Source organism: Barbatula barbatula (assembly GCF_947034865.1).
Source record: "Barbatula barbatula genome assembly, chromosome: 14".
Classification (NCBI taxonomy): domain Eukaryota; kingdom Metazoa; phylum Chordata; class Actinopteri; order Cypriniformes; family Nemacheilidae; genus Barbatula; species Barbatula barbatula.
This window is the reverse complement of record NC_136777.1, coordinates 1,826,333-1,839,418: the sequence shown is the minus strand read 5'-3', so window position 1 is coordinate 1,839,418 and position 13,086 is coordinate 1,826,333. Positions and strand designations below refer to the sequence as shown.

General features: G+C 38.9%; 1 protein-coding gene across 3 annotated transcripts in view; it reads right to left on the bottom strand.

Moving 5' to 3' along the window:
- mymx (myomixer) overlaps positions 1-5,537 on the bottom strand; it is a 38,646-nt gene extending 33,109 nt beyond the window's left edge. For all 3 annotated transcript variants that reach the window (XM_079473524.1, XM_079473525.1, XM_079473526.1), the window contains exons 1-3: positions 4,823-5,537; positions 2,752-2,820; positions 1,008-1,175 (exon numbers count right to left, since the gene is read on the bottom strand). In XM_079473524.1, the coding sequence (XP_079329650.1) occupies positions 1,008-1,175; positions 2,752-2,820; positions 4,823-5,272 (687 nt within the window). In that variant the 5' untranslated portion in view covers positions 5,273-5,537. The remainder of the gene's footprint in view (positions 1-1,007; positions 1,176-2,751; positions 2,821-4,822) is intronic.
- Between the last annotated feature and the right edge of the window lie 7,549 nt (positions 5,538-13,086).

The following is a 13,086-nucleotide window of genomic DNA, read 5'->3' as shown; positions in this document are numbered from 1 at the left end:
TTATACATCGTTTTAATATTCATTGTAGTGTCTTTGTTTATTTCAACGAGGGGTGTTCAAATATGCCGGTATTTTCATTAACCGGGTTATCAAAACCCACAATTACCGAAATCGTGTTGACATATCGTAATATTGTAAACTATTCAGTACCTATTAAAAATGCCATCATAACAGTTACAAGTTACACACTCTCTCTCTGCCTTCATTCAAGTGTGATTCATTGTAACATCGTGGCGGTGCGACACGACACACGGCTTGTGCTAATGGGATTGTCGCATCACGCCGCATCCGGTGTAGACACAGTGTAACGGACAAAACACAAAATAAATAACCTATTTAACTAATGGCATCTTATATTTCTTTTCATAAACATTTAGATAAATATCGAGATAAACCGTTATCGTGAATTTTGCGTGGCACAATAATCGTGTAGTGAAAAGTTAATACCGTGACGGTATTTTATTTTGAAATAAAATAAAACATAATAACTCTATCACAGTAATTGTGTTATTGTGAAAGTAATACTTAATTCTCAGTGAAGACAAACAAATTCAACACAAAGAGAATTTTGGGGTGAAATGAGATTTTAGTCACAACTACGTGACGGATATCATGATAGAGATAAAAAACGATTCTATTTAATTTGACATTAATGACTTGTTCTACAATAAGGCCGGTGGACAGCAATTGAGAATAAGTACCCTTTTCATTCCCTCTGACTTAGATTAACTGTTAATAAAACCGGATTTATGTCTTTCGGTCATGAGTAAAAATCTGCAAAAATCATATTCCTACCTATATTTCACAATGAGTGTCATCCACGCAAACTGTTAAACCAAACACTAAACAGATCTTATACTTTTTAGTTTGCTGTAAATCATTTAAATCACAAGCCAACAGACCCAATATTTCCGACAGTTTTGTTGCTTTCTGTCGTTCACGTATGAAAAAAATATGTTGAAAAAGCAAAGTTGATTAAATAAGATTTCAACATTCTGTCATCATACCTGAGTGATCTCTCTGTTGAAGAGGACGTTCTGTTGAGCAACACTGTGATCATTCTGCCCCGCTGACACTTTTGTGACCACAGACACGTCCTTGTGTTCAGAGGAGGATGACGGAGTGTTCACCTTCAGCACGTTCGCTCCTGTTGTTCGGGTTTTCAGTAAATGGGTCTGTGTGTGAACAAACAATTTGATTTAAAGCTGTAACTGTTGCCGACATATAATTCAAGACAAAATAATAGTAGACATAATATGTTAAACCAACGGCCTCAAATACACTCTACCATCACAAACGGCTGCAAACAATACAATATAAAACATCGAGGGTGTGTGAACAATTACACGGGATAGATTGTGTCGGTTGTTTGTATTTTGGGATACATGTAAATATCTGTCAGGCTAAAAGCTTCATCAAGGCCAAAGAAAAACCAAATGCTTTTACGTTTTTATTTGCAAACAGAACTGCACACAAGCTTGATGTGTGATGTCATGAGTTTACATGCGAGAGTAAAAAGCTTACAAAGAAGAAATCTGCTAAACACGTCCAGGCAGGAATGAGGGTCATTTGACAGCACTGGGACATGAGACCACAAAACCACAAAGTAAATTCCCACAGTGATTATGTCATTGATGTCTATGCCGCTAGTCCTAAATCATCCGCGGCGTTTAAGTACAAAGCAAACTGAAGCTCAAGAGCGTATTGAAAGTAAATGCCAACACGAGTCGTAGTGATGCTTCCACATTAACTCTGCATTAGTGAGAAATTAAAATCGTTCCTATAATTTCACAAACAGAAGTCGGGAAACATATGTGGGGAAAAGATCACCAATGAAAGTTTAAAAATCTTCATTCAGATTAAAATATTTTAACTTAATATTTAATATTAATATTTAATGTTTTAGTTTCTCAACTTTCCTGCTTTAAGAACATTTTCACAAGCAAAACCCAATGATATTGCAGTGGTCAATCTCACAGATCAGACACGCGCTCAGACACTCGTCTCTGGGAGCACCGCCGTGTCCGGGTCCACTTCTTCCGAGTGTCTTCCCATCCTGTATGACCTCATGTTTTCCACATGGCTACAGTGAGGAAAGATTCCCGATGCGCTCGGTTTGGTGGCGATCGTGGGATGACTCAAGTCTTGGCCTCTGAATGTGTGACTCAGGGCTGTGGAGAATTTCCTTAATGTTACGAGTAAACATTTATTCCGAAGGCATTACGGCACCCAAACAACAGCGTGTTCGCAGGTGGCCGCCGAAGACCGGCCAGTGGTTTAACCCCATTAACCCTAAACGACTGTTAAAGTTTCACTGCTGCTTTTTCCTCTGCAAAACCCAAACGAACACTTAAAATAATACAGCGTTTAGGCTTGGCCGCTGCACGACTGACATCACTTCCTAAAATCCAAGGGCCTATTATCTTATATACATCTGGCGTGAGGTGAAACACGGACAAAATTACATTCTGCAGCACGCTGATGTCTGGGGTCGGTCGTGTGTGTTTGGCATTGTACAGGAAAAGGGAAACAAGATATTTAAAGTACTACATAAAGAATGTAACTATAATATAGAATGCATTTACATTCATTCATTTAGCAGATGTTTTCATACAAAGCAACTTTCATTTTGAGGCACTGCTAAAGTAATTTTGACCTTCATGACAAATTCTGTGTGTTTAGCTTTGGATTGAAACGAAATAAACCGATGAACATGTATTCAATTCAAAATGTTGTCAAAGTCATATTTACCTGTGGAAAGCTGGAGATCTTCTCACGGTCACCGACGCGCTGCCTTTCAGCATCTTTGCACAGCAACACCTGTCGCACGAACAATGAGCCGTCATTATTCACATTCATCCACAGAGGTCGAAGTTCATAAAGAGTAAATTGCAAAAGCAAAATGTGAAATAAATGATTTGAACACTATTGTGTGTTTATTATACAGTGGGGACTAAAGTCTGACAACATTTTTTTTTTTACTTTGAAATGAACAAATTTACAGAATTTTAAACAATGTAACACAGAAATTATGACAGAATAAAATTAAAGCAATATTCATGTCAAATGTAAGCAAATTTAAGATCTTTGATTTACATGTTGTTTATGTGTTCCTTAGAAGATCTCTGATCCAACCAGATTTTGACATTTTTCAACTCAAATAATGAATTCTAGTAAAATAATGAATAATGTTATATCAAGCTGTTAAAGTCCCAGTGAAAAGAAAAATTCAACTCCTATTTTTCATGATATAGTGCAGTGTTTTTTTTAAGTAGTGTATCAATGTGGGTCGTTCTCTTTTTAAAAATCGTTTGCCTTCATAATCTTTAGTTAAAATCTGAAGATGCACTTTCTTCCCGCAATGACTATCCATCTTAGATTAAATATGTTAGACGGCTTGGGTGGAGCATCTGTGAACTCCTCCCCTTTAACTGTCAATCTGCTGCCAGTTCCATTTCAAAAATTTTTCAAAAGTTTTGATAAATCCAATCAAATCGGAGAGAAAGACGAAAGCCACACCCACTATTCAAAATTCTGTTTCAGTCGGAAATGCGTAAAAATACGGAAGTTAAAATCATAACTTTCGCTTCACGGGGACTTTAAACTACAATCGTACATTGCGCTAAATTACAAGCATCTTCACTAGCGACCTCTGACCTTTAAACCCCACACTGTGTTTACATATCACACATTAATATACAGAAGAAATCTTTAAATGCATCTCCCACTAAGCCATTGACATTTAACTGAGCAAACAGAACCCTGTAGGTGGTTTTTAACAGAAAGGCCTCTTTCAGTTGAAGCTCTGACATCATCAGAGTCGAGCAGTGATTCCTGGAAGAGCCGAGTTACATAATAAATACATCATCTGAACACTGAACCACATCACTGAAGGCCACTCATCTAACTCGCATGACATCCATTATCACATCACTTCATGCGGAGCTGCATCGACCAATATTAAACCTGAGAGAGCTTTCATCATCACGCAGGATGAGATGAGATGAATACTCGTCTATTACGGTTTCCATGACATCTTATTATGTTTGCAATACCACAGCTTTAGCTAAACAACAGCAACATGTGAACGCTCCAAACCAAAATTCCTTAAACCAGACATGCAGCGCTTTATCCCGATGCAGGGAAACTGGACGGGAGATTTATATCAGATGTGATTATTTCATATGGATGTGTTTACAAAATCTATAAGCTTACGAATTTTAATAGTCAAACATAAATCTTTTTAGAACTACACCAGCCTTGTATTATGAATTACATCTTAAACTTGATTTCTAGTCATAGCTCATCTAAAATTTCTATTCTATAATTGTTTATATATATATATAAGAAATCTTGTTGTGTTCATATATTATAATAAATAATATATATACAATAAATATAACTTTCTAACAAACACAGATAAAATATTGTTTTTAATTATTTGTAACATTTTAATTTAGTCCAACTAAATTAAAAAGTTGTCAGTAAAATAAAATCTCAACATAACGTTTTACATACATGATGTACACAATTTTGCCTTTGTCATCAAAGTTATTTGTAATAAATTCATTTATAATAACACCAACAAGGCCACCAGGGGAAAAATGAATGCAACTTTAGCTACAACTATTTCATTTCTTTTTTTTTTAATTCAAATATTATGACAAACTTTTGATCAGTTTATCAGTATTTTAAAATGCAATGTTATGTAAATCTAATTGTTATTTAATTTGATTTGTGTCTTTTCCCTTCCATTCCAACAAGATCAAGCCAAAATATTGACGAATGTAACAAATGAAACGCATGAATAAGAACGGCTTACCTTTAAATGTGAGTTGGGTTTATTTTCACAGCTGACACCAACTATTTTAGGCAGCACTGTTTTTGAATTTGTGATGTTATTGTTGTTGTTAATATTCTCCGAATTTGGGTTTATCTTCAGTTCCGTCTCTGGACTGGACCCGGCCTCCACGCTGCCAGAGATGGTGATCTTACGGATGGATCTGGACGCAGCGTTCGGAGAGACAGTGTTTAAGTGATCTTGGTCAGACATCTCCTCCTGTTGATGGTTCACAGGGGTCACAGGGACCGTGGCAGGTCGTCGATCGTACACCTGAGAGCGTCCGAGATAAAGAGACACCTGCTCGTTCAGTCGCCGCTGCAGTTTGCAGTCGTCAGAGAAAGTGAAGCTTGGGCACTTTGGCACAGCTGGCGCGGAGAGTTTAGTCCCGATTGTGAAAGGTTGAATTTTCCTGACGATGCTCTCCGACATGTCGCAAGGAAAATATGTCCAAAATAAACTGAAGTCCGAAATCTAAGTTGAAGTCCCCCACCTCACCCGAATGCTTGAAAGCGTGAGGAGTTTAGTTGTCCACCCTCTTGTGCATGTTGAGAATGCACAGCACGCAGCCCAAGATGGCTTCTTTGGACTCCTTGGAGCGGAGCCTGTCCCAGATGTGGCGCAGCACGGTGCCGAGATGGGCAACGGCAGCCGTGAGGCTTCTGCGGAGGAGCTGCGCGGCCGACGCTGCGAGTCTGCTACTGAGGAGACTGACAACCAGAGAGCGCAGCAAGAAGAAAACGGCTGGCATGCTGCCTGACTGCGCGCGAGGGAGAGAGAATAGAGAGAGAGAGAGAAAAGCAGAGAGAGAACAGGCAGGGTGGGGGTATGGTTTCGTGAATGAAGAATGAGGTCACTGGACTTGATTTCTGTCAGAGCATGTGCGCAGCAGGCAGGCAGGCAGGGGGAGAGGAGGTTGTAAAGTCTGGCTGTCAAAACTTCCTCTCTGACTGAGAACAGAGAAGCCTGGGCGATAAGAACGGGACGGTGGAGACGGCTGGAGACCCCTGGGTGACCCGCTTCGGGTGTGAGGTAATGCTACAAAGCAAACAGAACACGCATACCGGTCCGACGGCTTACCCCTGATGCTTCTGAATGTAAATATTTATAAACGGTTTCTCAAAATCTTCCCTTTTGCTTTAAAAGAACAGCTTCGCATTTCATTCATCCCAAGATGATTCTTAATCTAAAATAAATGAAAGAGATTTGTGCATAAATCAAATAAAACAATGAAATCAAAATGGAAAAACAAGATTCGCAAACAACGAGAAGTGAAAGTCTACCAGTGTCCTGCTCGACTCGCTGTCTGCTCTCAAATGAAAGTTTTTCGGACCTCCTCAAGCCTTTGTGCGCTGGGTGTGGGGGTCCGACGCAGTTGTTTCGACAGGTTTGCCGCCCAATCAAAGTTCTCACTTGTGTTGTGAGCTATTTTAAGGAGAGGAATGCGATGAGGACATGTGTTTTGAACAAATGATGCCATGCAGAACTCACCCATGACCCCCTGACAGCGGTGATGTGAGGGCACGTGTGGAGCTGACAGGTCAGATTTACACAGCAGGAGAGAGTGAAAACAGCCGTCACACCAGAGAAAGTTGTCAGAGGAAACTAGTGTCCTGTGGAACATGTGGAGACCGCTAATACTCGGGGATAAAGAATTAAACAAACATGTAAAGAAAATGTACAAATCTACTTACATCCGCCATTTGACCTGCTCTTAAGACATGATGTCTGCTTTCAGGAGGAATCTTAACACATGCTTTGAAACAGAAAAAACAATAATGGAGTCTTTTGCAATACAAAAAAAAACAGTATTCAATGTCGCAAAGTCTTAAGGGATATCATTTTCCCGGAAAACAAAGCAAAAGTCATACAATTACTACTTATTTTATATTGCAATTGTTTCTAGTATGCAGTAATTGGATTGAATGGAGAGCAAAAGGAGATCTTTTAAAGCAATAGCTCACCCAAAAATGAAAATTCTATCATAATTTACTCACCCTGGGGTCGTTCCAAACCTGTATAAATTTCCTTGTTCTGCTGAACACAAAATAATATATATCCAAAGTAACCAAACAGATCTCATCCACCATATTCATATTCCCTACTATGGCAGTAAATGGGGATGAGATCTTTTTGGTTACGGACATTGTTCCAAATATCTCTTTGGTGTTCAGCAGAAAAAATCAATGTATACAGGGCCCCAGGGTGAGTAAATGATGATAGAATTGATATTTTTGGGAGAGCTATTGCTTTAAAGCGATAGTTTACCCATAAATTAAAATTCTGTCATCACTTATTCACCCTCGTGTCGTTGAAACCTGTATGTGACTCTTTCTTCGGTGGAACGCAAAAGAAGATATTTTGAGAAACGTCCCGGTGGTTTTGTGTTCAAACAATGGAAGTCAATGGGGTTCAATGTTGATTTGGTTGATCAAAACAACTCTTTTATGCTCTTCAGACGAAATAAAGCCATAAAGGTTTGGAATGACGTGAGGATGAATAAATGAGGAATTTTGGGGTAAACTATCGCTTCAAGTCCCGTGCTTTTCCTTATTGTAATCTTAAAAGAGTTCACTTAAAAACTAAAATGTTATGACTATTTGCTCAACCTCGTGTCACCCAAGACGTCCATGTCTCTTACAGTATGCCATTTGCATCATCTATCACAGTACTATTTTCAAAGAAACATCTTAAAGTTAATACTTTAATGACAAATGATATAATAAGCTTGATTAAATGTCATGAACTAAAAAAGTAATCTCCGAGCTTTAATACAGGCAGAAAACCTTTCACTCATATTTCAAGTTTATCATTGCTCAGATCCGTCACTCGGCACGGGGCCATACGGTTGGGTTAGTACTGGTTATGACACACTTAATGACTGCTGTAAAAAGCTCTGGTTTCACTATGAAGTCATCCACCGAGGGCCCTTAATGTGTTGCAGCTTGAACATCAGAGATAAATTCTACACAAGAGAAACGGGCGGAACATAATGGATCTTTATTTCACATGATTTCTTACCTAGGATGTCCCAGTACCTCACATCTTGGGCAAATTTTCGTCCACTGTACTTACACGCCTCACTTATTTACCATAATATTCATACCCAAAAACCTTAAAATTGTGAGATCACCATACAAAAGAATTTCCTAACTTCCACTGCCTTTAGGGTTTTGTAAGGTAAGAGATTAGAAAAAGACTCCTTAAAGTCCCAGTGAAAAAAAATTTACAATGCCTATTTTTCATGAAATCTTGCAGCGTTTATTGTAAATAGTGTATCAATGTGGGTCATCCTCTTTCTAAAACTTGTGTGCCCTCATAAACTTTGGTAAAACACTGAAAATGCACTTCCTTCATGTAGTTAGTATCCATCTTAGATCAGGGGCGGAGCCAGACATTGAAGACATATGGGCATAGTCCCCAAAGGAGATGTTTTCCCATTCATGGCAGCTGCTTTACTATTTTCTAAGTGTTCTGTGCTTTATCATTTTGAAACCATAACATAACAAATGTTGACAATTAAATGTTCTCTTCTCTTACCCCAAAACAGGCAAAATATGTCTGCTCTAAGCCTGCAACTATGAAGTTGCATAAAAAAGGTAGATTAAGAATTTGAAATAAACAGCATTACTAATCTTGAATCTTGAGGCCTGTTATGTAGTTTGCATCTCTGAATCTTACCATTTAACATTTATACTGTAAACCGTTGGCTTGGTTATGCTTGCGTTCTTACATCTCACTAAACAGTCGGTAATCTCCGTGCTGGAATTCACGCAGGGTATCTGTTAAGAGCCCGCCTGCCCATTGGCTGAAAGTTCGGTCTTCTCTGATTGGCTGACATTCTGCTTGGTCTCTGTAATTTGATTGGCTGGATTTCTGTAAACCTCGTCTTTTCTCATTTGATTGGTCGACCTTTTGACATTGACGAGCACTAGCCGCTATCAGCTAGTACCAAGTGGGCAAACGAACAAGATTTTAATCAGGACCAAAACAAAAGCCCACGAGAGGGAAACCAACTAAGAACAGGGATAATGATAATGAATACGATAAACTGATACGACAAACTACAACACACTTGACAAGACCTAACGACAAAATACGAAGACTCGATGGCTCATTCACAGCGCAATGACCAAACGTCATACAGGGAATACAAGCGAAACGACCGAGCAAGGGACAGCAGGCACAAGGGCATTAAATAGGGAGACTAACAAAGGATAACTAACAATTGGCAGGTGTGGGTAATGAAACACTCAAGGGAAGCTAACGAGAGAACAAGAGGGGCGGGGCCAAAGACCAGACCGGAGAGAGCGCATGTTATGTCGTGAACACAATAACATGTCCCTCTCTCCACACAAAACAAGGTTCTGTCATGATTCTGCCACTAAAAGCAAGACAAGATTGGACAGTTCCGTGACAGATTCTTGAAACAAAAGAGAAAGAACAATAGCATTTTCATGTAGAATAAACACAAACGGCCGATGGCTTTTTTCATCTGAATAAGAACAAAATTGCCAGCGTTTAACTTCTGAGAGAAGTTTCAAATAACCGAGAGATGTGTGGATGTTTCTCATTTGAAGAGAAAACTCGCCGGTCGGTGACTACAGTAAGATCCCGCTGTGGAGAGCCGAATATGAGCTAGATGATATCATGCCCTCCCAAGATGATGATAAAAGACATGCAGGCGAATCCCAGGCCTGGCTGGCAGAAGGTGGGCTTACATACGCTTCACTGGAGTCAATAAATGCAACCCATCTTCCCCAAGATGAAAGATGATGTCACGGGGTGACTGAACTCATGAAAATGAGTGGTTGAATGTACTTTGATTTCGCTTTACCATTATCACGGTACAGGCTTCACGATTACAGTAAATAAATGTTTTGCCTGCTTGTACGTTGCACGGATAAATGGATTAATGTAGTGTAATGTAATGCAACGCATATGCTGACAATACACTGTTATATTGTGAAAAACACTGGAAAGAGTTTGAATTTCATCAAAGTATGAATCAACCCTAGAAACAAAAAGAAATGAGAAGTTCGATTTTGCTTAAGAAAAAATGAGTTTCATTCAAATAGAATCACATCAAAGAATCACTGTGAAAAAATAAAATGTCACAAAAAATATTAATTGTCTTTAAAACAGGCTAAAGTTACACAAAAGCTGTAAATCTTAAGCACAAGTCTTCAACAAATGAAACTTTTTCAAGCCTCTCCTCGTTCAAAGCTGTAATGGAGGGAGGATTTGTATTTGTCTCATCGTGTAAGTATAAATCAACAACTATATTATATTTACATAAAGGAGCAGAAACCACATGCGCCCGGCATAATGAATGTGTCTGGCCACATCCGTGCCACACACAGAGATGATATCAAGGGTCTCATTAGAGAAAATTACAACCCTCCATGAATACAATGGGACTATTTAGTTTGACGGGATCACTACAGCGTATTTACTGGGATGATATAAAATAAACTGTAAATCTTGATACAGTCACATGATGTACGGTAGATCTACAGAGAGAAATGATGAAATCAAAGACGTGTTCAAGAACAACTTCACAGAGTAACCATAGGAAACTCATAAATTTGCATTTACTAAAGAAAGTTAAAGCAGTTTCGCTTGTGAAAGGGCATTGTGGGTGCGTTGCTATGTGGTTGCTAGGGTGTTCTGTGTGATTCTGAACTGGCACAAGCAAAAACAGGCTACCAACTGGTCACTGGGATTTATCACCTGTGTTATCATCCGCCAGATGTCTTATGATAATAGTTTAACTCCCCAGAGAGAATTATTGCTCAGATGTTGCTCCTTCTCATAATGCATTTGATTTATGTATCTTGGTCTCAGATGTTTCTCCTAAGACTGCTTAAGGGAAAAAACTGAAAAGAGACACTTAGATGATGGAGGTGGCCTTGAAGGATGATTGAGTTCATATTGAGATCTTCAATAATATTGACTTTTAATGGCAGACTTGACAAATCTGAGCTCAGTTTGTGAAATTGTTGACACCTTTTCTGAAACTCTAATGACCGACACTTTTGTGAGAATTCTGACTCTTACTCAGGAGAAATATCTGCGACGCAAAATACTTCTTCCATTTGCTCTCATTGACGCCTAGAAGACATAATTGAGACATTAAAGAGATCTTCTTATATCTTTTTTTCTGATAACAATAGCTCCAAACTAAGCGAAGGCATGTCAGAAAACCTTTGCAATAACAAAGGCGAGAGAAAACTGAGAGTCAAAGAAACGGTGAAGTCATAAATATGTGGCACAAGTATCTTGTTTGTCTTAAATTCCAGAGCTGTTAGCTAAACGTCGCGTGTTATTGGCGTTACAGCAGACGGGACATATGACCTTCACTGGAGTTTTCAGGTCCCTGCAAACGTAATGAATTCACATTCATTCGTGTTTTGCCCCAAGCGTGCATATTTACAGGCAAAACAAAACATGACGGATAGTTCGATGCTCTTTCTCAGGTTTGAAGAAACATTCAACCTTCAGAAGCGGCCCTCTGGCAACCAACATGTATGACCTCATCTCTTTATCATTGATTTAATATGCTCAGAAATGTGCCAGAGATGTGTACGATCGCACAATCGCAGAGGGGTGCGTGCCTGACGGCTTACGTCTTCGCACACCTGGAGCCGTGCGGCGGCGGTTGTGTTTCACGGACCCCCATGAACGGCCTGTCTTATCAATGCAAAGACATTCCAGTGACACGGACGACAACGTTCACCACAGAAGCAACACCGTCATTAGACAGTTGTTGGGTGACAGCTGCAATGCCAGTTATCTAGATGTGCAAAACAACATGGACACCAAACATCTCGAGCGATCCGAACAGATCCCAGCCGTCTGCCAGCTGAACTCTGTACGGTTCCAGCCATGTGCTCAAACAATGAGATCACCCTTCGTACTGAAGCCAAGCGGAAGCATATAGCTCAGTGCTGGACGTATATCAAAGACTGTGTACAATCGCTATATCTGGCCGACTCTAAATCTGCACATGTAACTCCACCTCCGTCTGTTAGATCAAACCTGAACTGCACGACGACCTGTCCGAGTGAGTTTTCTGTTTCCCGCTCAGAGAAGCTTTATAGGATCTCCCATTGAAATGACATGGAGACTTCTATGAACGCTGCGATTTGATTGGAAATGAGTAACATTAATAATGTGAAAATATGAATCGGAAGTATTATTAATATTACTATTATTAACAATGTTTCTTTTTGCCTATTTTTCTATCTTTTGATCACATTAATAAGTTTAGTGTACTGCCAAAACAATCCTTACTGAAAGTATTTGTTTTCTAGTACAATTACCTAAAAAATACATTTCTTAACTAAATGTTTTGTCTTGTTTTCTACAAAATGCAAAAACATTTCATAACAAAAGTCAAAACGAATAGAAAAAAATCTATTCGAATCAACATGTGAATTACATTTACATGTTGTTTTCTAGTACAATTATCTAACAATTCCAAAATCAAGATATTTACTTAAAGTGACCCAAGATATTTAGTCTTATATAAAGGCATAACACGTAAACGTGCAACAATTAAGGAGGTGTATGTTTAAAACGAGTATATTTAGTTTTATAAAAAACACGTCTAAATATCTAAGCTCACTTTTCTTGTCAAGCAAATGTATCTTGATTTAAGATCTTTAGAGATTTGTTCTAGAAAATAAGAGAGAAAAGTCGTCTCTCGAGGCAAAATGTTAAATGGATGAAAAACCAGAATGTTAAAGTGTCAACCAGACACTGAATTACTTCTGATACTGATATCAGATGTGTGGCATTCACACAACATCAACAGGTTACTGTCAACAATACCTGTATATTGTGACACCCGTCATTTGTATTTACCTGCTACACCTTCGATCTAAATCTAAAGCACTAATGTCCAACGCATTACTATAAATGACTTTTAACAGGATGTTTAAACTTCTCCACTGTAATACTTGCTGACCGCTGCTTGTTTAGATTATTTAAAACAAGAAGTTATTGGGAGCCTTCTCTCAACAATAATAATTAGAAAGCACTTCAAACGTACAGGGCACGCTGATAGCCATCCTTAACCACTGAACTGAAACATCTGCGAATCGCAGGCTTGCCAAATGACGAAATGCTCTACTTTTGATTTGTGGTCCGATGCTTCTCGAGATCAATCCCGCGGATCCAAATTTAAAACAAGAACAATGTGTCCATTTACAATCAGCAGAGCCGGAGGGGAAGCGGCCAGA